This window comes from Stomoxys calcitrans, chromosome 2 (genome assembly GCF_963082655.1).
Source record: "Stomoxys calcitrans chromosome 2, idStoCalc2.1, whole genome shotgun sequence".
NCBI lineage: Eukaryota > Metazoa > Arthropoda > Insecta > Diptera > Muscidae > Stomoxys > Stomoxys calcitrans.
Window position 1 is genome coordinate 50,776,952 of NC_081553.1, and position 24,089 is coordinate 50,801,040.

Here is a 24,089-nt window from a genome sequence, read left to right on the forward strand (position 1 = left end):
TCTTAGATTTTTACGCTAATCAAGAACATATATACTTTATAGGGTTGGAAATGGATATTTCGATGTATTGCAAACGAAATGACAAAATGAATATACCCCCATCCTTCGGTGATGGGTATAATAAAACAATAACTGAAGTACTTTAGTTTTGAATGACCTTTCGAATAAGTAAGATTCTCTGGCGCACCCTGTAATAATTGAGGAATATGGAAATATACGGATCTCGATGTTAACAAAACTCCGGGCACAGACGGTATATCAACGCTTGTCTTTTTGTAGTGTTGTTCGACGCTTGCTCGTCCACTACGCAACCTTTTCAACCTTGCTCACCGTGCGGGAGTTTTCCCGGCGCGTTGAAAGGTTGCGAACGTTCAACCCATCCTCAATAAAGGTGGGACTATTTCCTCCGCTCTCTCCAAGGGTTAAGAGTATGGTTAACCATCGAATTATTACAGGTTGCGCCAGAGAATCTTACTTATTCGAAATCTTGTGAGATACTTAGAGTCCAATGGTCCTCTTAGCAATAGACAGTATGGGTCTCGCAGAAATCGCTCTATGAGAGACTTAATGGCATTTTTGTCGGAACGATGGAGTCGCCCTATTCACCAGTTTGGTGAGAGTAGGGTCGTGGCTCTGGGTATCTCCAAGGCATTTAATAGGGTCTGGCACGGTGCACTTTTATCAAAGCTTGTCGCTTTTGGAGTCGGTAATAACTACGAGTTGTTGTAGATGGGTTCTCATCCGATAAGTATACATTGACCGCAGGTGTGCCACAAGGTTCTGTCCTTTCCCCTTCACTTTTTCTTATTTTCATTGACGATCTATTGGATCAGACTTCGAATCCAGTCTTCTCATTTGCCGATGACAGTAGTGTTTGCCATTCATATTCATTCGACCATAGGCCCAACTCACTGTCCCAAATTTCGGCGACATCGGATAATAACTGCACCTTTTATAGGCCCACCTTGGCCTTAAAAGACCACCGTGGCCTTATAAGACCACCTTGGCCTTATAAGGCCACCTTGGCCTTATAAGACCACCTTGGCCTTATAAGACTACCTTGGCCTTATAAGACCACCTTGGCCTTATTAGACCACTTTGGCCTTATAAGACCACCTTGGCCTTATAAGACCACATTGGCCTTATAAGACCACATTGGCCTTATAAGACCACCTTGGCTTTATAAGACCACCTTGGCCTTATAAGACCACCTTGGCCTTATAAGACCACCTTGGCCTTATAAGACCACATTGGCCTTATAAGACCACCGTGGCCTTATAAGACCACCTTGGCCTTATAAGACCACCTTGGCCTTATAAGACCACCTTGGCCTTATAAGACCACCTTGGCCTTATAAGACCACCTTGGCCTTATAAGACTACCTTGGCCTTATAAGACCACCTTGGCCTTATTAGACCACTTTGGCCTTATAAGACCACCTTGGCCTTATAAGACCACCTTGGCCTTATAAGACCACCTTGGCCTTATAAGACTACCTTGGCCTTATAAGACCACCTTGGCCTTATAAGACCACCTTGGCCTTATAAGACCACCTTGGCCTTATAAGACCACCTTGGCCTTATAAGACCACCTTGGCCTTATAAGACCACCTTGGCTTTATAAGACCACCTTGGCTTTATAAGACCACCTTGGCCTTATAAGACCACCTTGGCCTTATAAGACCACCTTGGCCTTATAAGACCACCTTGGCCTTATAAGACCACCTTGGCCTTATAAGACCACCTTGGCCTTATAAGACCACCTTGGCCTTATAAGACCACCTTGGCCTTATAAGACCACCTTGGCCTTATAAGACCACCTTGGCCTTATAAGACCACCTTGGCCTTATAAGACCACATTGGCCTTCTAAGACCACCTTGGCCTTATAAGACCACCTTGGCCTTATAAGACCACCTTGGCCTTATAATCAATTGTGGACAGGAGGCGCATTATGAATGAACAGAGTAGACAGAAGACGCAGTGCTGTTTCTTGTCTCACAAGCGATTTACTGACCCACTACCATCGTCGATTTCTATCGACGGTATAGATATTGAGCAGTCAGATGCTCTCGATGTTCTGGGCATAAAGATACAATACAATGTGTTGTCCGTTGGTCAAAATATTTACTCTTACACATTTGTGATGAGACAGTCGGAAACAGAACTCAGTCCCTAGCTCCTGAATATAGTCCCCAGGCTCATTCTGATTCATTCGTGTTGCACGAACTTACAGATGGCAATACTAGGGTTCCATCAATCTATGACTGTGGCTGAGCAGTGTTGGCAGTAGTGTCCCGCACTCAATCACGAATAGCTATCATTTTATATAAACTCAGAAGGTAATGATTTTGTTGGGTTGTAAACAATATAACGAGCTCTCAATAGTAGTTTGTCTGATATACCAATCTGAACTTGGTACCGCTTCGTGACATCTACCCTGTAATAAATGTTTAATACATTCCTTTATTGTCTTTCACTTACAGCTATGGATCTTTATGTAAATCTGACCTCACCCCCATGTCATGCCGCTGTTATGACTGCCAAGGCCCTTGGTATCGAATTGAACATAAAAGTATTGGATCTATACGCTGGAGAACATATGACCCCTGAATATTTAAAATATAATCCCCAACATACCATACCCACCCTGGTTGATGGTGACTTTTCCATATGGGAGTCGCGAGCCATAATGGTTTACCTGGTGGAACAGTATGGTAAAGAAAATGATCCCCTGTATCCAAGTTGCCCTAAGAAAAGAGCTCTTATTAATCAACGTCTACACTTCGATATGGGAACCTTATATCGCTATCTCTACGATTACTTCCATTATCAGCTAAAGGATAAGACCCCACCAAATCCAGAAGATTACAAGCAAATGGAAGCAGCTTTAGAGAAATTCAATGCCATGTTAGAGGGCTACAAATATGCAGCAGGTGATGAATTAACTGTGGCTGATTTGTCTTTACTGGCCACAATGACCACTTATGAGGTGGCTGGTTTTGATTTCGCCAAATATCCCAATATTCAGAGATGGTATTCAATGATTAAATTCTCAGCACCAGGTGCTGATGAGAATTGGGCAAATAGTTTGAGATTGAAGGAGATGTTGGATACACTTAAAAAATGATTTAATTTGTTTATAAATGGTATTTTATACAACTCTTTGTTTGTTTGTGTGATTTGTGACAAAAACGATTACAGGTAAAGTTATCGAAAAGATTTACAAATTTATTTGAACTAAAACCCCGTTTACGCTGCTCATTAAATCTGGATCTAAGCCTCTCGTCAGCTGATTTCGTAAAGGGAAAACAGAATATCAAGCCATTAAATCCGGATTTAAAGCGCAGTGTAAACCAGGGATGGAAAAGACAGTACTTAAGTACTTTTTTCAGTAATTAAGTGCTGACGAAGAGTACCGTACTACCGCCACGACCGTTTTAGTACCTTTTGATGCACTAAGAAGTTTGTTTTTTTAAAGATACGGATATTTTCGAGATTTTATTTTTATACCCTCCACCATAGGATGGGGGTTTACTAATTTCTTCATTCTGTTTGTAACTACTCGAAATATTCGTCTAAGACCCCATAAAGTATATATATTCTTGATCGTCATGACATTTTAAGTCGAACTAGCCATTTCCGTCCGTCTGTCCGTCCGTCCTTCTGTGTGTCGAAAGCACGCTAACTTTCGAAGGAGTAAGGCTAGCCGCTTGAAATTTTGCATAAATACTTCTTATTAGTGTAGGTCGGTTGGGATTGTAAATGGGCTATATCAGTCCACGTTTTGATATAGCTGCCATATAAACCGATCTGGGATCTTGACTTCTTGAGCCTCTAGAGGGCACAATTTTTTCCGATTTGGCTGAAATTTTTAGTTTATAATGACTTTAGTCTATTAATGACTTGACCTTTCATTTAGGTCTCTTATTGTAGCTATGGGTCTAAATGTCGGTTTGAGGGGTTTTGGGTTGGGGCGTTCCCCTAGGTACTCGAATCTAAATTTGAATATCTGCTTTCCGTTTTTGGATTACTATCAATGTACAATCAAAAATTCGAATAAATCTGTTCACCCTTAGCTCATGTATATTTCGTATAAGATGGGGACCTTTCGTTTTCGGTTAAGATTATATATAAGGGGTTTTTGTACAGTGTAATCACTAATCGGTAGGGCAGTGTATTTCCAGAGAGAAATTTTTGATTTCAGCACTCAAATATTTTTAAAACTCTAATGCTAAACAAATGAGTACACTTTCGGCCCAAAAAGTACCTTTTTAGTACTATTTAAAATTTTTCATTTTCCATCCCTCGTGTAAACGGGGTTTAAAGGCCTACACAAGACCATTCAATTCTCCTTTCAAGACACACTAACAACCATAGAGTATTTCAAGAACTGAACTCTTCGTTTAAAAATAGAACATTGTATGAGACAATTGAGAACTGAGTTAAACAGATAGCAAGTCACAAAGACAACGAGATGAGTGAATGTAGAAAGAGAGATTAATTCAGATTTCAGTGAGTGCACGTTGTACAATGCATGTATTCGAGTACTTTTTGCTTCAGACAAGGTATTTTTCTGGTCGTCTGCTTGATTGATTTGACAAAAGCGTGGTTAAATACAACACACGCATGTATGTTTTTTTATATAAGCAGTGTTACCAGTATTGGGTATTTCTCCCCGAATTGGGGATTTATTTTCGAAAATGGGGACTACATTTTTGACTTGGATAATTGATGGGGATTCGGAGAAAAATTTAGGACTTTTTTGGGAAGAAATTTTCTGTTCAAAATTTTGTTTTTACTATTTTTTTACCCGCCACCGAAGGATGGGGTGAGTGAGTTATGTTAGACCCCTCGACATACTTCTGCAATATGGCACAGATCGGTCCAGATTTGGATATAGCTGCCATATAGACCGATCTCTCGATTAAAGGTTTTTGGCCCATAAAAGGTGCATTTATTGTTCGATGTCGCCGAAATTTGGGATAGTGAGTTGTGTAAGCCCTTTCGACATACTCTTTCAATTTGCCATTTTTGCCAAAATTTGGGACAGTGAGTTGTGTTAGGCCCCTCGACATACTTCTGCAATATGACATAGATCGGTCAAGATTTGAATATATCCGCCATACAGACCGATCTCTCAATTTAAGGTTTTGGGTCCATAAAAGGCGCATTTATTGTCCGATGTCAACGAAATTTGGGCAGTGAGTTTTGTTAGGCCCCTCGATATATATATATATGAAATTTTGTCTATATCGATCAAGATGTATTTATAAAGCTACCATATAGACCGATCTCTCGATTTACGGTTTTGGGGCCATAAAAGGCGCATTTATTGTACGATTTCGGCGAAATTTGGGACAGTGGGTTGTGTTAGGCTCTTCGTCATTTTTCTGCAATTTCGTTCAGATCGGTCCAGACTTCGATATAGCTGCCATATAAACCGATCTCTCGATCGAATTTATATAAGTCGTATTTATTCTCCGATGTCGTCGAAACTTGGGAGAGTGAGTTATGTAAAAGCCTTTGACAACCTTCTTCAATGTGGCCCAGATCCGTTTAGATTTGAATATAGCTACCATATATAAAAGGCGCATTTATTGTACGATTTCGGCGAAATTTGGGACAGTGGGTTGTGTTAGGCTCTTCGTCATTTTTCTGCAATTTCGTTCAGATCGGTCCAGACTTCGATATAGCTGCCATATAAACCGGGAGAGTGAGTTATGTAAAAGCCTTTGACAACCTTCTTCAATGTGGCCCAGATCCGTTTAGATTTGAATGTAGCTACCATATAGACCGATCTCTCGATTTAAGGTCTTGGGCCCATAAAAGGCGCATTTATAATGTGATTTCGCTGAAACTTGATTCATCGCCTTATGTTAGGCTTTTCGACATCTGTGTCGTATATGATTTGAATATAGCTACCAAAAATACCAATATTTTGTTCTACAAAATTGAACAATGATTTGTATTTATTAGATTTTTTCACCGGATTCGATGCATTTTCACCGGATTATGACGAAAGGTGGATTGCATATATACCCGAGGTGGTGGGTCTCCAAAGTTCGGCCTGGCCAAGCCTAACGCCTTTTTACTTGTGTATTGTCATTTTTGATAAACTTTAAGATAACATAAATCAGTACAATTTACATCAAGTTATACTTTTTTTAGCCTCCACCATAGGATGCGGGTATACTTATTTCGTCATTATGTTTGTAACTCCTCGAAATATGCGTATATGATCCCATAAAGTATATATATTCTTCGATCCAGCCATGTTCGTCCGTCTGTCCGTCCGTCCGTCTGTCTATCGAAAGCACGCTAACGACCTTGGCTCTTGACTTCTTGAGCCGCTAGAGGACGCAATTCTTATTCGATTTGGCTGAAAATTTGCATGAGGTGTTTTGTTATGGTTCCCAACAACTGTGCTTAGTATGGTTGAAATCGGTTAACAGCCCGACATATCTGTCATATAAACCGATCAGGGGTCTTGACTTCTTGAGCCCCTAAAGGGCGCAATTCCTATTCGGTTTGGCTGATATTTTGCACGACCTGTTTCGTTATGACTTTCAAAAACTGTACCAAATATGGTTAAAGTCGGTACATAACTTGATATAGCCGCCATATAAGCCGATCTGGGATCTTGACTTAGGCCTCTAGAGGTTGCAATTCTTATCCGATTTGGCTGAAAATTTGCATGAGGTGTTTTGTTATGACTTCCAACAAATGAGCTTAGTACGGTTTAAATCGGTAGATAACCTGATATAGCTGCCATTAAAACCGATCTAGAATTTTGACTTTTAAGCCTCTTGAGGGCGCAATTCTTATCCGATTTTGCTGACATTTTGTACAACAGGTTCCCCCATAATCCGATATATAGCCTGACACAACTCACATATAAAGCGATCTACCGATTATGCTTCTTGAGCCCCTACAAGGCGCAATTATTATCCGAATGGACTGAAATATTACCCAATTACTTCTACTATGGTCTTCAACATTAGGTTCACTTATGGCCTGAATCGGACTATAACTTGACATATCTCCAAGAGCATATAAATTTGTATCCATTATTCTTTGTATGCTTAAAAAGAGATACCGCGCAAAGATCTCGACAAATGCGATCCATGGTGAAGGGTATACAAGATTCGGCCCGGCCGAACTTATCACGCTCTTACTTGTTTTGGCTAGGTTTAAGACGCATGTATTTTACGTCAGAAATGTACATATGTCATATACGTCAGAGTTTTCGACAGGCCATCTCTGGTGCCAATGGAATATTATGTGCCTGTTACAATACAGTGTAAAACACGTGTTATCGACTGTCATTGCATGATAACGATAACAATTTAACCATTCCAACTTGACGATGGTTATCTTTCCAGTACACCTGACTTGCATTGAATGTATAATGCGAAACATACAGAACTTCAAAAATTTAATGTCCGTGTCTAAGCATGTGTGTCACATGCTTAGGCGGCTTGACCGTCAGTAAAATTTTTTTTTTTCCAAGAAATTAATTCTAGTTTTACTTAATAAAAAACTTTTAAAAATTGTTTGGGATTTTTATTGGGAATATTCTCTTGAAATTAAAGATTTTTGGTAACAAAGAATTTAAAATTTGGCCACAAGGTATGGAGAAATACCGGCAACCTTGTATATGACACAGACAGAATATCGATTGGTGTGCTCACTTCATCTTTTGAAAATGACAGCGAGACGCTTTCATATGACTCAGTGTGCAGCAAGTTATCTCTCACTGTAGCGGCGATGAATTCGAGATAAAAATACTGCTCAGCACTGAATGGTGTTTGTTCTTCAAAATTAACTACTCAACAGCAACTTGTGCATTTTACTCTGTCCTCAGTGTCCCGTTGTTGGGTGACTTGAAATCCAACATCATGTGGGTTCAGCGTTCACGAGTTCAGCAAAAACAGTCACCAATGAACGGTGTTGTGCCGCTTCATCCGCTTAGTCCAATTTTGGCATCCACTTTCCAACATTTCGGCCGGTATCTCACGAATAAATGGTTAAATGCGTCAATTGAAGAAAGATTGTCTGTATAGACATGAACTTTAACATAGCCACAGAAAAAATAGTCTAAAGGCTATAAATTGCCCGATTTAGGCGGCCAATTGACCGGTCCCGAACGCGAAATAAAAATGGAGAATTCGCCTCTCAATAAGTCGATTGTTACGCGTGCTGTGTGGCATGTGGCACATCATCATGGTAAGCGGTAGCGCTCACCATTCACAATTACGTTACGATTCGCATCATCTTTGAAGAAGTGCGCTCCAATGATGCCACCAGCTCATAAACCGCACCAAACTGTGACTATTTTTCAATTCTGCTTATTTACGTACCCATTGAGCAAAAAATGAGCTTCGTACATACTGTAGAAGAAGCGCGCTATGAACTTTCTCAACAGAGCACACATTTTGATAATAAAATTCAATAATTTGCAAAGCGTCGTTCATTTGTAAGACGATTCATGGTTAAATTATATTGGGTTGCCCAAAAAGAAATTGCGGATTTTGTATATAGTCGGCGTTGACAAATTTTTTCACAGCTTGTGACTCTGTAATTGCATTCTTTCTTCTGTCAGTTATCAGCTGTTACTTTTAGCTTGCTTTAGAAAAAAAGTTTAAAAAAGTATATTTGATTAAAGTTCATTCTAAGTTTTGTTAAAAATGCATTTACTTTCTTTTAAAAAATCCGCAATTACTTTTTGGGCAACCCAATAGACCAAACTGCAGATGTTCGTCAGTGAAACAGAACACGAAACGTGCGTGAGCTGTTTTAAGTGTTGCCAAAAAGACAATAGCTAAAAATTCACCCATTATATGCTTAAATATTTTGAAGAACCTTCCAACCTGACTATCTTTAGTTAAAATTTGTAGTGTAGTTATATTCCAAAAAACTCCATTTTTTATACCCACCACCATAGGATCGGGGGTATTTTCATTTAGACAGTCCGTTTGCAACATATCGAAATATCAATTTTCGACCCAACAAAGTATATATATTTCGGATCGTCGTACAATTCTAAGACGATTCAATGTCATAGTGTCTTTCTATTGTAATCACTCTACAGCCTTCAAAAATTAAGATATTGAGCTGAAATTTGGCCCCGATACGTCTTTTTGATGCACCCTTGGTAAGTTCTTGAACGCGTAAAATCGGACCATATTTGGATATAGCTGCTATATAGACCGATCTGCCGATAAAGGATCTGAAGCCTATAAAAGGATCTGAAGCCCATGAAAGCTTTATTTATTTCCCGATTTCTCTGAAATTTAAAACAGTGAGTTGTCTTAAGCCTTCCGTCATCCGACCTACATTTGTTTCAGTTTGGACTTTATTTAGATATAGCTGTCATATATATTTAGATATAGCCGATAAAGGGTCTGAAGCCCATAAAAGCTTTATTTATTACCCGATTTCGCTGAAATTTGAAAAAGTGAGTTGCTTTAAGCCTCCCGATATGCGGCCTTAATTTGGGACCTAAATTAAATGTGATCAAGACCAGCCTCTATTAAGATATAACTTTGAATATATTTGTGGAGTTATAATAAAATAGGATGATTATTATATCCTTGGTGGTGGGTATTCAAAGTTCGGCACGGCCGAACTTTACTCATTTTTACTTGTTTTCTGTATACGTTTTTTCCTATACAGCATTATTGTGTATAAGAAACTATTTTCTTATACAGATATAAGATTTTTTATTATTTATATGAATAGTGTTCATATTTCTGCATATACAACATAAGCCCGCAGGTTTCGAAGTTATATGCAGGTATTTGAGAGACCCATCACTGCTCTACGAATATCCACATGACAACTAACTTTTGGTCTGCATACGTGTTTTGTTGTTGTTTCTCCATGGAGCTGTTGTCAAATCATATGGCCAAACGCATTCATTCCATTTTCGCATATTTAAAATGTTCTTATAGGAGGGTTGCATTTAATATTTCGGGCTTAGAGAATACAAAAACAAATATTAATCATCAAAAATCGCTTTGTTGTTTTCATTTCATTCCCCATTAAGATCTAAACACTTTTGCATGCGTTTGAACCAATTGTGGAAGCACTTTTGCCACTCTGATGGGGGTATCTCCAAAACATGCATTCTGAACGCATCAACCGCTTCTTCAGGTATCGCAAAACGTTGATCTCTCATTTTATTATTTCTTTTAAGTTACTGTAAACAACACAAATAGCGCTCGTATGTCAAAACGTTCTGAGTACGTATAACCTCAAAAATGTCAAGCTTTACAATAAAGCAGTCAGTTGGCAGATTGTAACACAAGGGTTGTCCAATCCCGAAATATATAAGGCAACCTTCGTAAAATAAATTTTCGAAGTGGAGTTCTCAGTTCCCGATTTGACTTCTCGAGCCCCTGGAAGCCGCAATTTTTTCCGTTTTGGCTTAAATTTTGCAGAGTTTTCTGTTATGACCAACAACTGTGTTAAGTACGGTCTAAATCGGTCCATAGCCTAATATAGCTCGCATATAAACCGATCTCCCGATTTGACTTCTTGAGCCCCTGGAAACGGCAATTTTTGCACGTAGTGTTCTTTTATGATTTTCAGCAACTGTGCGAAGTACGGTTCAAAGCGGTCTATAACCTGGTATAGCTCCCATATAAACCGATCTCCCGATTTGACTTCTTGAGCTCTTACAAGCCTCATTTTTGTACGATTTGGCTAAAATTTTGCATGTTTAGTTTTATAATAACTTCCAATAACTGTACAAAGTACGGTCCAAATCGATAAATAACATGATATAGCTCCCATATAAACCGATCTCCCGATTTGACTTTATGAGTCCTTACAAGCCGCAATCCGATTTAGCTGAAATTTTGGACATAGTGCTCTGTGATGGCTTTCAACAACTGTGCTAAGGAATGTCCAAATCAGTTTATAACCTGGTATAGCTCTCATATAAATCATATAATCTCCCGATTTCACTTCTTGAGTCCTCACAAGCTGCAGTTTTTGTTCAATTTGGCTGAAATTTTGCTTGAGGTGACTGTGCCGAATACCGTCCAAATCAGTCTATAACCTCATATAGCTGTCATATAAACCGGTTTCTCGATTATACTTGTTCGGTTCCTAGAAGCTTAATTTTTTGCTGGTTTGACAGAAGTTTGGTATGTTGAACAAAATTATCTCCTTCAACTAAACTTAGCCGGTATAAATTTTTAGGAGATTCCATGGTCGTGGATTGCAAAGATTCGACCCGGCCAAACTAAGCACGCTTTTATTTGTTTCTTTAAAGAGTTGTTTCTTATATCAAATCATTTTGCAATGAAGGATCTAAGGAAAGACATGGTGGAAAAGGTTTTTTCTTGTACACTATGTGCTTATTTCAGTTATTTACTCTACCTGCTAGCCACTGTACCTGGTAGTCACTGTACCTAATTCTCATCCTTTTAACCATGTTTTGTGAAACTGGCCCTTTAAGCTGCACAAGATATGTCCAAAAAAAATTGATACAATTTATAACAGCGATATGTATTATGCTAGGTACTTGCATTGAGAGTAGATTGAAAAAAAAAAAGTACAAGTGTGCTAAGTTCGGCCAGGCCGAATCTTATATACCCTCCACCATGGATCGCATTTGTCAAGTTCTTTGGCCAGTATCTCTTTATAGGCAAACAAAGAACATTGGATAAGATTTGTAGTGCTGTTGGAGATATATCATGTTATAATCCGATTCGGACCATACATGAATTGAATGTTGAAGAGCACAGTCCATTCCAATAAGAATTGAGCCATGTAGGGGCTCAGCAAGCTTAATCGGGAGATCGGTTTATATGGGAGCTGTTTCAGGCTATAGATCGATTAAGACCATATTGGTCACGTATATTGAAGGTCATTGGAGAAGCCATTTTGTAAAAATTCAGCAAAATCGGGTAAGGAATTAAGGAATCAAGATCCCAGATCGGTTTATATGACAGGTATATCAGGTTATCTACCGATTTGAACCATACAAAGCACATTTGTTGGAAGTCATAACACAACACTTTATGCACAACATCAGCCAAATCAGATAAGAATTACAACATTTAGTGGCTCAAGAAGACAGGATTCAAGATCCGTTTATATGGCAGCTATATATGTTATTGACCGATTTAGACAATAATTGGCACATATGGTGAAAATCATAATATGTGTCATGGTGTAAGATTTAAGCCGGATGTGGTGTAAGATTTGAGTCGGATAAAAATTGCGTCTCAGAGGGGCTCAAGAAGTAAACTGGGATATGGGTTTACATGGGAGCTATATCAAGTTATACAATACAATGATTCAGACCATGTTTGGCACACCTGTTGAAAGTCATTGGAGAAGTCGTTGTACTTCAGCCAACTCGGATCAGAACTGCGCCCTCTAGTGGCTCAAGAAGTATAATCGGGAGATTATATTATATGGGAGATATATCTGCTAAAAGACTTCGTGTCAAATTTTGGCCAAATCGGAAAATTATTGAGATATCTAGAGGCTCAAGAAGTCAAGATCCGATATGAACCAATTGACCATACTTAGCAAGGTTGTTGTAAGTCATAAGTTATAACAAAACACCTCATACAAAATTTCAACCACATCGGATAGGAATTGCGCCCTCTAGAGGATTAAGAAGTCAAGATCCAAGATCGGTTTATATGGTAGCTATATCAAAGCATGGACCGATATGACCCATTTCCAATAGAGCTGGCAAACAATCGATAATCGCAACATTGGATACTATCGCTAAATTCATCACCTATATTTCAAACGAAAATGGGAAGTAAAAATCTGAAGATCGATTTATATACAATAGAAGTAATAGCAATTCACAAAACAAATAAAACCAAGATTAATCGACTCAGTTGGAAGTCATGACAGAAATCTTTGTATAAAATATTAGCCTAATCGGATGAAAACTGCGCCCTCTATAGGCGCAATGTATCTTAAAGGATACATTGCGGATTGTTTATCTTTGTTTAATTTTGTGAAAATTTTAACTTTTGCGATAGTATCCATTGGAAAATATCACTCGATATTCAATCAAAAAATTAAATATCGCTAGTATTGATAGCGCCATCATAAATTTGCCAGCTCTAATTTACCATCGTGAATATTTCGATGTGTCACAAACGGAATGACGAAAATAGTATAGCCACCATCCTATGGTGGAGGGTACAATTAGTTTTAATCAAAATGTTCACAAAACTAAAATGTTTGCTTCTTCAATATAACTACTCTCTACAATGTAGGGAAGTCTAGATAAGTTAGTGACACAAAACAACTCAAACAGTACACACGCCCAAAGCAGCACTTTTAATCTGATTCCAAAAGTAAGTGGCTACGCTAAATAATGCGATTATAATAAAATTCTATAAAAAGCGTGATAGTGTGTCACAATTTTTAAATTCAATATTTTTAGCCTTGAAAAAATATAACTTTTCCTGAGCTGGAATCTCAGGGATTTTGGAATAAATATGCACTAAATAGTTACTTCATATTCAGTTCAGCCTTGTAGCAACCTAAAAAATCATATATAAAACCATCAACAGTTTACCCTTCTAACTTTCTTCCGAATATCATCCACTTCAATTTTTCTTTCATCGTCATTATCTTTACAGATATACCACTATGGATTTATATTACCTACCAGCATCAGCTCCATGCCGTGCTGTTGCCATGACTGCCGACGCGCTTGGATTAAAAATCAACAAAATACATATGAATCTTCAGGCCGGAGATCATCTAAAGCCAGAGTTCATCAAAATTAATCCACAACATACTGTGCCCACCTTAGTGGATGGTGATTTTGTGATATGGGAATCGCGGGCTATAATGACATATTTGGTAGAAAAATATGGCAAAGTGAATGATGCCTTATATCCCGCCTGCCCTCGCATGAGAGCCGTCATAAATCAAAGACTTTATTTTGATATGGGACATATGTACAAAACTTTGGGCGATTACTATTATGCCATGAGGGATAAGCAATCAGCTGATCCTGTTTTATACAAAAACATTGAGGTGGCCATGAGATTTTTCAACAGCATGCTGGAGGGAAAGCAATATGCGGCTGGTGGTGATTCATTAACGTTGGCCGATTTATCACTATTTTCGACAGTGAGTTCTTTTGATGCCATGATCGACTTTGATTTTAGTAAGTTCCCCAATGTTGCCAAGTGGTATACGACACTTAAGGATATGGTTCCTGGTGCTGCGGAAAATTGGGCTGGCTGTATGGAGTTGAAGAAATCGTATGATAGTTTAAAATCATCTTTGTAGTTATAAAATTTAAATTTATGGTGAATTAAAATTTGGTAATATATATATTTTTATGTGTTTTGTATAGTTGGAAAAATAAGATTTGGCCGAGCCGAATCTCGGAAACCAACCACTATGGATTCTACTACAAATTTACAAAAGTGTACTTAGTTAACCCATTAACGGTGAAAAATACCCAAAATAGAGCTATATATACATATATCCAAATATGGAACGCCACATACATATATCCAAATATAGAAAAAAACAAACCATATTCGACACGGATGTCGAGGGCCCTGACGCAACTCACTGTGCCCAATTTTAGCAAAATCGGGCAATCAATGAGGCTTTTATGGACCTTAGACCTTAAATAATTAGATCGATCTAAATAGCAGATATATCCAAACAGGGACCAAATATAGCCCAATCTGGACCATATTCTGTAGAAACGTTGAGGGGCCTAACACAACTCACTTGTACCGAATTTCAGCGAAATCGGATAACAAGTTTTTAGGGGCGTAGGACCTTAAATTTAGGGAGCTGTATGTATGACAGCTAAATCTAAATATTATCCAAACGGGATTATATTGAACAGAGATATTGTAGGGCCTGACACAACTCGCTATCCCAAATTTCAGCTAATTTGGATAATAAATGCGCCATAATTGGGCCCAAGACCTTAAATTGAGAGTTCGGTATATATGGCAGGTATATCCAAATAAAGATCGATCTTGACCATACTCGGTGCAATTTCATCAAGGGGCTTAACATAACTCATTGTGCTTAATTTAATCAGAATCAGTTAACAAATTCACATTTTATGGGCCCAAAACCTTAAATTGCGAGAAGGGTATTTATGGGCGAGAAGCGTATTTATGGGCCTTAAACCTTAAATGGCGAGAAGGATATGTATGGCAGCTATATACAAATCTGGACCGATCTGAGCCATAGTGAACAGGGATGTTGAATGGCCTAACTCAAGTCGAATTTCAGCAAAATTGGACAATAAATGCGCCTCTAACGGACCCAAGACCTTCAATCGAGAGATCCGGCTATAGGCAGCCATGTACAAATTTAGACCAATCTGGTCCAAATTGATACGATCGAGAGATCGGTAGCCTATATGGGGGAAATATATAAATATATAAAGCTTCTAGGAACCGAACAAGGACAATCGAGACACCGGTTTATACGGGAGCTATATCAGGTTATACACCGATTTGAACCGTACTTGGCACAGTTGTTGGAAGTCATAACAGAATACTCCATGCAAAATTTCCAAATCAGACAAAAATTGTGGCTTCCAGATGCTCCAGAAATCAAATCGGAGATCGGTTTGATGGGAGCTATATCAGGTAATAGACAGATTTGGGACGTACTTAGTATAGATGCTGGAAGTCATAACAAAACACTTTTTGCAAATTTTCAGCCAGATCAGACGAAAACTGCGCCTTCCACGGGCTCAAGAAGACAAATCGGGAGATCGGTTTATATGGGAGCTATGTCAGGTTATATGGAAGTCATATTAGGACATTACATGCAAAATTTCAACCAAATCGGACATAAATTGCGGCTTGTAAGGGCTTAGGAAGTCAAATCGGGAGATCGGTTTATATGGGAGACATATACAGGGCTATAGACCAATTTGGATCGTATTAAGTACAGTTGTTAAGTCATAACAAAACACTACATGCAAAATTTCGTACAAAAATTTGCGGCTTACAAAAACTCAAGAAGTCATGCTAAGTTTTAACCAAATCGGACAAAAATTACGGTTTGTAAGGACTCAAGAAGTCAAATCGCGAAATCGGTTTATATGGGAGCCAAATCAGGTTATAGACTGATTTGGACCGTACCTGGCACAGCTGTTGGAAGTCATAACGTAATATCGCATGCAAAATTTCAGTACAATTTGAAATCCCCGACGGCCTACTTCAATATTCTGTGGTATCTGTGCGTTACGCGTTCGACTGCTATTGTGTTTCGACAGATGGACGAACGGACGAAAATGGCTAGATCGACTCGGAACGTCGAGACGATTAAGTATATATATAATTTATGGGATCTTAATTGAATATTTCGATGTATAACAAACGGAATGACTAGATTAGAATACCTCCATCTTATGGTGGTGGGTATAAAATAGAATCTGTGCAAAGTTTCAGATCTATATCTTTATGTTTAAAGACTGTAGAGTGATTTCAACAGACAGACTGAGAGACTGTCATACGGACAGACGGACATAGATCATCTTAGATGTTTACGACGATCAAGATTATACTTTATAGGACCGGAAATGGATATTGGGATGTGTTGCAGGCGGAATGATAAAATGAATAGACTATCAACCTTAGGCGGTGGGTATACAAATCCATTATTATATTGCAAGCAATGATGTTTCATAAAAAATGCAAAATTTTATCATCATCAACTAAAAAGATTGACCTGTGACGTTTGACATCATAGCTCCGATCTATGCAAAGGTGATACGCAGATAAGAAAAATGCATGCAGTCTAGCTGCATTAAGTTGGCGTTGGATACTATTGTGCAAACATGGCCTTGAAATTCAAAAAAACAAATAAATTGAAGAAAAAATGCTCCTTATCAAATCTGCTTTGGACCTGAAAAATCTACCATCAAATGAACATGTACCCCAATGGTTTAAAAGTGCAAGAGACACAATGTGACACATATCATATACTGACAGATTTAAAACATTTTTCACTTAAAGTTCAAGTTGAGTTATATCTTAAAGATTATTTTCCTGTCTTCAAAACAATTCCAATCCATCAAAAAGTCTCAAATCAGTTGCCCAATGTTACCTATGCGTCAGCCAACGAAATTTGCCGTCCCCACAATGGAACACGATGGAACATACAGAGAATAGAGTGATTTGGCAAAATAAAATATATACATATCTACATACCTACATACAAACATATATGAGAAAATGTATATACAATAGAGTTCGGATTTTTATGCAGAATCAACCATTTGCCATCTATTATTCGGCAATTGTTGTTAAATCTTGATGAAAACTAAGCATTTCGAAGTTCCCAAGTCGCAATAAATTTTTGTTGCAAAATACAAACGCATTTTCCCAAATATTAGATCGCCATATTTTGAATTTGCATAAAAATCCGGACTCTTACAATAAATAAGTGTCAAACATTTCTACATACATAGCATACAAGCGTCTCATAAATGACCAAAAGTATGGGTATATGTATGATCCCCAACGACACGAAACACATGCCGGCTTGTTTTTCGTGTTTATCTCTTTTTTGCGTCTCTCTATCTCACATTCGCTCTTTTTAGTTTGCAGACCCCCAACAAATCCCCAATAGAAAAATGGAGAACGGAGAGAGAGTGAGAACACATAATTACAGTTGTGGTGTTGTTTGTACAATTCAAAGATAAGTACCTCACACACATACTGGGCATGATGGTGGGGAAACAACAACAAAATACAGACGGCATGATATTCAAACGGTTTAAATAGCCATAAACTTGGCATCGCATTTGCAGTCGTTCGGTAAATTTTGTAACGTGCACAACGCAAAGCAGTAAAAAATCAAGGCAAAGTAAGTTCTCTAAAGCTACTAACATAAGAAAAACCTGATGAAAAAAAAGAAAATAAACTGTGGTCCAAAGCAACATGGAAAAGTACAGTGCGGTCCTTAATGGAATGCAGCTACAAATAGTGCAAAAAATTAAATGACATCAGTAGATAGACGCTTGAACATTGAAAAAAAAGAGAAAATGTGATTGAAGGGAAAAATATTTTAAAGTGAATTTTATAATAGCCATTAACGTTGTATGTACTTAGATTAGTACTCAACAAGTGTGTGAGTGGGTGAATGTCTCTGATACTCATAGTCGAAATGAAACTGACTACAAATATTTTCCATGACAATTTCTAGAACAAAAATATTTAATACATCTCAGTTGTGTATTTTTGCCAACTCATAAAAATTAAAACTTTGTATAAACATAAAAACATATTTGATAAGAATCGTAGCCCGAAATTAAAATGTCAATTGACATGCAATGCTATTGTCCATAACATGTCCCTTTGCGACCCAAATACCTTACAACTAGGGTTGCCGCGAACAAAAAGTTGTAAGGAAAAAATGTTCATGAAAAAATGCTGAAAAATTCTTGAAAGTTTTACGTGGCAAAAGCAAATATTCGAGCAAAATTCGGGTGATTTAAAGGCAACGCCCTTATTTAAAATTATAGAGCATAAAGTATAAGAAGGTTACCCCTTCTTGTGATATTCTCCATCAAATGTAGATCGTCCAGGCGGTTTGTGGGCACAATTTTTCTTCCAAATAAAATTGAAATTATGTTTTTTTGTGTATTCCATAAAACATTAAGACAAAATATGGATGTAAATACCGGGTACGGACCCTTTCATGGTATAATTTTCACCAACTGTTTTAAAAAAATTTTGATTTTGTACCGCCGTGACACCGAGATTAGCATCTCTGACTCTGAGGTTTACCGCTTGGGGTCAAATCAATTATCAAAAATTTGTATTCAGCTGTTGTTGTGTTATTGTTGTTGCAGTGTATTGTACACTGAGACAGCAGCCCTTGGCGATGAAGGACTTTATCGGGTCAATCCGGTACGTACAACCATGGTTGCCATGGGATTGGTTGTTGTGGAAGTATCTATTCTGTTCATGCTCATAAGGCTTAAGTGCAATTTATGGGGAAAATCGCAAGGAACCAGAATATGAAGTCCATTTTTGGGTCTCGGACCTGGGGGTCCTTGCCCCACCCAAGAGAAATGGCACCGAATATAGGGAAGATGGTACTCAAATCAAAAGGAATTTTGTCTAGAATTCGAATAAGACCTCAAAGTCTACACCCTGTGTTTGCCATGAGGGCATTTCAATAATTAGAGGCGTATTTTGGGAAAAATTTTGATAAAAATTCCAATAGAATGTCTAATGCGTGCTTAGTTCGGCCGGACCGAATTTTATAAACCCTCCACCATGGATAGCATTTGTCGAGTTCTATGCGCGGTATATCTTTTTAGGCAAACAAAGAATATTGAATAAGAACAGTTATGCTATTGCAGCTACATCAACTTATAGTCCGATTCGGACCATAAATGGATGCTGAACATTATAGAAGTCATTGTGTAATATTTCATTGTAATATTTGTTTATCGGTTTGTTTGCTTTGTTCCGTATAGACTCAAAAACGACTGAACCGATAACCTTGAAATTTTCACAGATGGTATAGATGATATAATTTTTTGATATCGGAAGGGGGGCGGACCTTCCCCTTTATCCCAAAAGTACTACCCCAAAAACACCATCCAAAATCAAAAGTGGACCTATAATGACAATATGGGTATTAAATGCAAGGTATTGAAGAATATAATGCGTATATGGTATTAAAAATTGGGTCCAATTTCCCTTGAGGTCACCCTAACCCCAAAACTTTTCCAAGCAGAAAAGTTGAACGTTCATATTAATGGGGCTCAAATGAAACGTATTCGGGAGTATATTACAAATCTGGCATACAAAATCAAATTGAAGTATAGGGGGTCACACCAACCCCCCAAAACGCCTCAAATGGGCATATTAACCAATTATGACTATATGGGACTCGGTTTGTTTGTGTGTGTCGTAGACTCACAAACGGATGGTGTAGGTTGGTCTGAAATGAGACTTCATTTTTATAATTTTTTGATATCGATAGGGGCGGATCCTCCCCCATACCCCAAAAACACCACCCAAAATAAAAGTTGAGCGAAAAAGGCAATATGGGTATCAAATGAAAGGCATTAGAGAGAGCTCAAACGCTCAAACAGGTTTGATTACTGATCATGCCAATATGCGGCTCATATAAATTGTATCTGAAGGTGGAGCACCAAGCTTATATTTACTTTAAGTGACCATCCCACCCCCTAAATAAATATCCCGCAAACAGGAAATATTTCAAAAGTGGTAATATAGGACTCAAAAGAAAGGCATTTGGGAGTGTAGTAAAATTTTGCCCAGGAACCGAGCAGGGGCAAACTTTGCACACATCAATGAGTTCTATGCGATTAAAGTTTAAACTCAATGATAAGGGACCTTTTTTATAGTCAATTGCGAATGGTGTGTCGCAGTGCGATACCTTATTGGGAAGAATTTACATGACCATGCATGGCTTGGTACTTCACAAATTTCGCCGGCATTAAGAGGGGATAATAACTGTTTTAAATTTTTTCAGGCGTTCAGCGTCATAGGCGATATCCACATTCAGGCCGAAGTTTACCCACTCTAAAAAGACATAAGAAAGTTAAATTTTTCAGGCTTTCAGCGTCATAGGCGATATCCACATTCCGGCCGAAGTGTCCTCACTTTAAAAAGACAAGAGAGTAAAGAAGACTCAGTGGAGCGGGCCCGATTCGGCTAGTATATATATAAATCGCGATAGCGATCGAACGTGTAAAGCTTACCGCTTGAAATTTTGCACAGATACTTTATATTGTTGTGGATCGTTGGGGGTTGCAAATGGGTATAGCTCCCATATAAACCGATCTCCCGATTTTACTTCCTGAGCCCCTGTAAGCCGCTATTTTTGTCCGATTTAGCTGAAATTTTGCACGTAGTGTTCTGTTATGTTCTTCCAACAACTGTGCCACGTACCGTTCAAATGGTCAAGAACTTGATATAGCACTCCTATAAACCGATCTCCCGATTTGAATTCTTGAGCCCCTGGAAGCCGCCATTTTTGTCCGATTTGGTTGATATTTTGCACAAAGTTTCTGTTACGGCTCTCCACAACTGTGATAAGAACGATCCGAATCGATCTAAAGGGTGATTTTTTTGAGGTTAGGATTTTCATGCATTAGTATTTGACAGATCACGAGGGATTTCAGACATGCTGAACAAAATTTGTCAAAATTTCGAACCGAACACTGATTTTGGTAATAAAATTCAATGATTTGCAAGCGTTGCTCGTTAGTAAGTCTATTCATGATGAAATGTCAAAGCATACTGAGCATCTTTCTCTTTGACACCATGTCTGAAATCCCACGTGATCTGTCAAATACTAATGCATGAAAATCCTAACCTCAAAAAAATCACCCTTTATAACCAGATATAGCTCCCATATTTTAGCAGAATTCATGGCCATGGCGTTGCCCGGCCGAACTTCGTACGCTTTTACTTTCTTTGTTATGCATATAATTTTTTTTAATTTTTGTGATTTTTTACATTTCTATTTTAAACATCAAAATAATTAGCAAAAAGCGAAAATATTTTTTATTTTACTTAAATTTTTTCATATAATTTTTTTTTAATTTTTATTTTCATTTTAGTTTTTGTATAACTTCATTTTTATTATTTTATTAAATTCATATTTTTTTATTTTATTTTATATTAATTTCAACTAAATCCTTTTTTTGTTATATTTTATTTTAATTTATTCTGTTTTGTATTTTGATAACTTTTTTCACTAAATATTCTAAATATTTATGTTTTTTTATGTTACAACTCTCATTAATCCAATTAATTGTGCTAACAATTGTATTTCCCAAAAACGCCAACATGGCAACTCTGTTCACAACATTTTGCCAGTTGGCTTTGCTGACACTTGGCTTGAACCAACATCCGTTGCAAAATCGAAAACGATGTAGCCACAGCAATTTATTCCATATGCCAAGCCACAAATATTCGTATTTTTGTTGTTGTTTCTTAATAACTTTGGAATTTATTAATATGAACGTTTCTCATTGTTATTTTCTTGTTGTTCTTTTGTTGTTTTTTTTTTAGCTTCATAATGGATTTCTACTACTTGCCCGGTTCCGCTCCATGCCGCTCGGTCATGATGACCGCCAAGGCCTTGGGCATTGAGCTCAACAAGAAATTGCTTAACTTGCAAGCAGGTGAACACATGAAACCGGAATTCTTGAAAATCAACCCACAACACACCATTCCCACATTGGTCGATGGTGATTTTGCCCTGTGGGAGTCTCGTGCCATTATGGTCTATTTGGTTGAGAAATATGGCAAAACCGATTCTCTCTTCCCCAAATGCCCCAAGAAACGTGCCGTTATCAACCAGCGCTTGTACTTCGACATGGGCACGTTGTACAAGAGTTTTGCCGACTACTACTACCCCCAGGTGTTTGCCAAGGCTCCCGCCGATCCCGAAATGTTCAAGAAAATGGAAACCGCTTTCGACTTTTTGAACACCTTCTTGGAGGGCCATCAATATGCTGCTGGTGATACCTTGACTGTTGCCGATTTGGCCTTGTTGGCTTCGGTGAGCACTTTCGAGGTAGCCGGTTTCGATTTCAGCAAATATGCCAATGTGGCCAAGTGGTACGCTAATGCCAAGACTGTTGCCCCCGGTTGGGATGAGAACTGGGCCGGTTGCATGGAGTTCAAGAAATTCTTCGCTTAAGTTTAACATAAATGTCTGTTGTATTATATATTTATTTTTTATTAATTTTATTCATTGTTAATGTAACAAAAAAAAATTTTATGTAACTTTAGATTGTGTGAAAAAGTTAATTTTTGTATTACTTTGCCCCTAAAGTTCTGATCTGAGCAAACAACTAAAATTAAAGCACAAACACAGCTTGCTGAAGAAAATTTCTATTGTTAGAAATAAATAAAGAAAATAAATTCAAATAAAAGACAACTTTTAGTTTTTACTTATGAACAATATGGGAAGATAGAATGGAGACCGGTACGGGATAGCTGTAAGCACCACGCAAGCTGGAACATTGAGTTTAAATACAAGTGGTGTTCATTGCTATCATGAGAAGCTAAGCTTTGAGCTACCGGGCGCGTCTACAGGTTGCGGATTGTGGAATGCAGAATACGGAGTAGCTGTAACTGCAGTTGCGAACTATCACAGGTATCGAGTGGAGAGTCTCAGTGAGAGGTCGGGCTAATGGGCTAAGGCGGTGTTAAAGTTTGAGAACCGAAATTTTCTCTATGCAAATTTTCCATATATTTTTATTTTAAGAGAAATTTTCTCTAAAGACCAAATATAACGGAAATTTTCGTTGAAAAATATCTCTTGGAAATGTTTTTTCAAGGGTTATTTTTTCAGATTCCCTGTAAAGAAATTTCATAAAAGCTTCGTTTTAGAGAACATTTTATGGACATTTTGTGCTTAAGGAAAATTTTATGGGGAAATTGTTTCTTGAGTCGAAAATCCTTTGGGCGATTAAAAGTTTCGTGTCCAGACCGTGATGATGTGTCAACGGTTGGATTATAAGCTGTGTTCGATAGAGTGGGTCCTTGACTTAGGAAGATAAACCTGCTTGTATCAGCATGTCCTCCTTTGGTATGGAGGAACACAAAGGTCATTTTAAAAGCAGGAAAACCTTGCCACACGAATGGGAAATATTTTCATCCTATTAGTCTGTCATTCATTATGCTGAAGACTCTAGAGAGGTTGATAAAAACATAAAAAAAGCAAAGTTCCTTGGAGATCACTCTTCTTGGAAACTGCATGCATATAAGGGCTTAACGGCCTAATGGGCTACATAGAGGGTTCCCCCGCCGTCACGGAATACACACGGTAGCATTTCTAGCAATTTAGGGTGCTTTCAATAATGTACAACGAAAGTCAATCATAGGGGAGCGAGTTTCTAGGCATCAATCCTACCGTTAGAATTTTAATAAGTAACTTGCTAACTTAAAGATGCATTACGGCAGGTTTCAGTTCTGTAGATCTACAATGATGGGTTGGCAGTGGGACACCACAAGAAGTAGTACTCTCTTCTCTTCTTTGGAATAATGTCAATAACATTGTATTGTTGTTTCAGAAAGAAACAAGTAAAAAGACGTTAA

The 24,089-nt window shown here is 38.0% G+C and overlaps 3 protein-coding genes across 3 annotated transcripts; all 3 read left to right on the forward strand.

Annotated features, from left to right (window-relative positions):
* The first annotated feature begins 2,485 nt into the window (after window positions 1-2,485).
* On the forward strand, window positions 2,486-3,127 carry LOC106083098 (glutathione S-transferase 1-1). The gene has a single exon (XM_013245942.2). The coding sequence runs from the start codon at window positions 2,486-2,488 to the stop codon at window positions 3,125-3,127; it is 642 nt and encodes a 213-aa protein (XP_013101396.2).
* A 10,131-nt stretch (window positions 3,128-13,258) lies between these two features.
* Window positions 13,259-14,296, forward strand: LOC106083137 (glutathione S-transferase 1-like). The gene is made up of 2 exons (XM_013245992.2): window positions 13,259-13,340; window positions 13,629-14,296. The coding sequence occupies exon 2, from the start codon at window positions 13,639-13,641 to the stop codon at window positions 14,287-14,289; it is 651 nt and encodes a 216-aa protein (XP_013101446.2). The 5' UTR covers window positions 13,259-13,340; window positions 13,629-13,638; the 3' UTR covers window positions 14,290-14,296.
* Window positions 14,297-17,747: 3,451 nt separating this feature from the next.
* On the forward strand, window positions 17,748-22,926 carry LOC106083138 (glutathione S-transferase 1-1). Its single transcript, XM_013245993.2, has 2 exons — window positions 17,748-17,856; window positions 22,053-22,926. The coding sequence occupies exon 2, from the start codon at window positions 22,060-22,062 to the stop codon at window positions 22,684-22,686; it is 627 nt and encodes a 208-aa protein (XP_013101447.2). The 5' UTR covers window positions 17,748-17,856; window positions 22,053-22,059; the 3' UTR covers window positions 22,687-22,926.
* The last annotated feature ends 1,163 nt before the right edge of the window (window positions 22,927-24,089 follow it).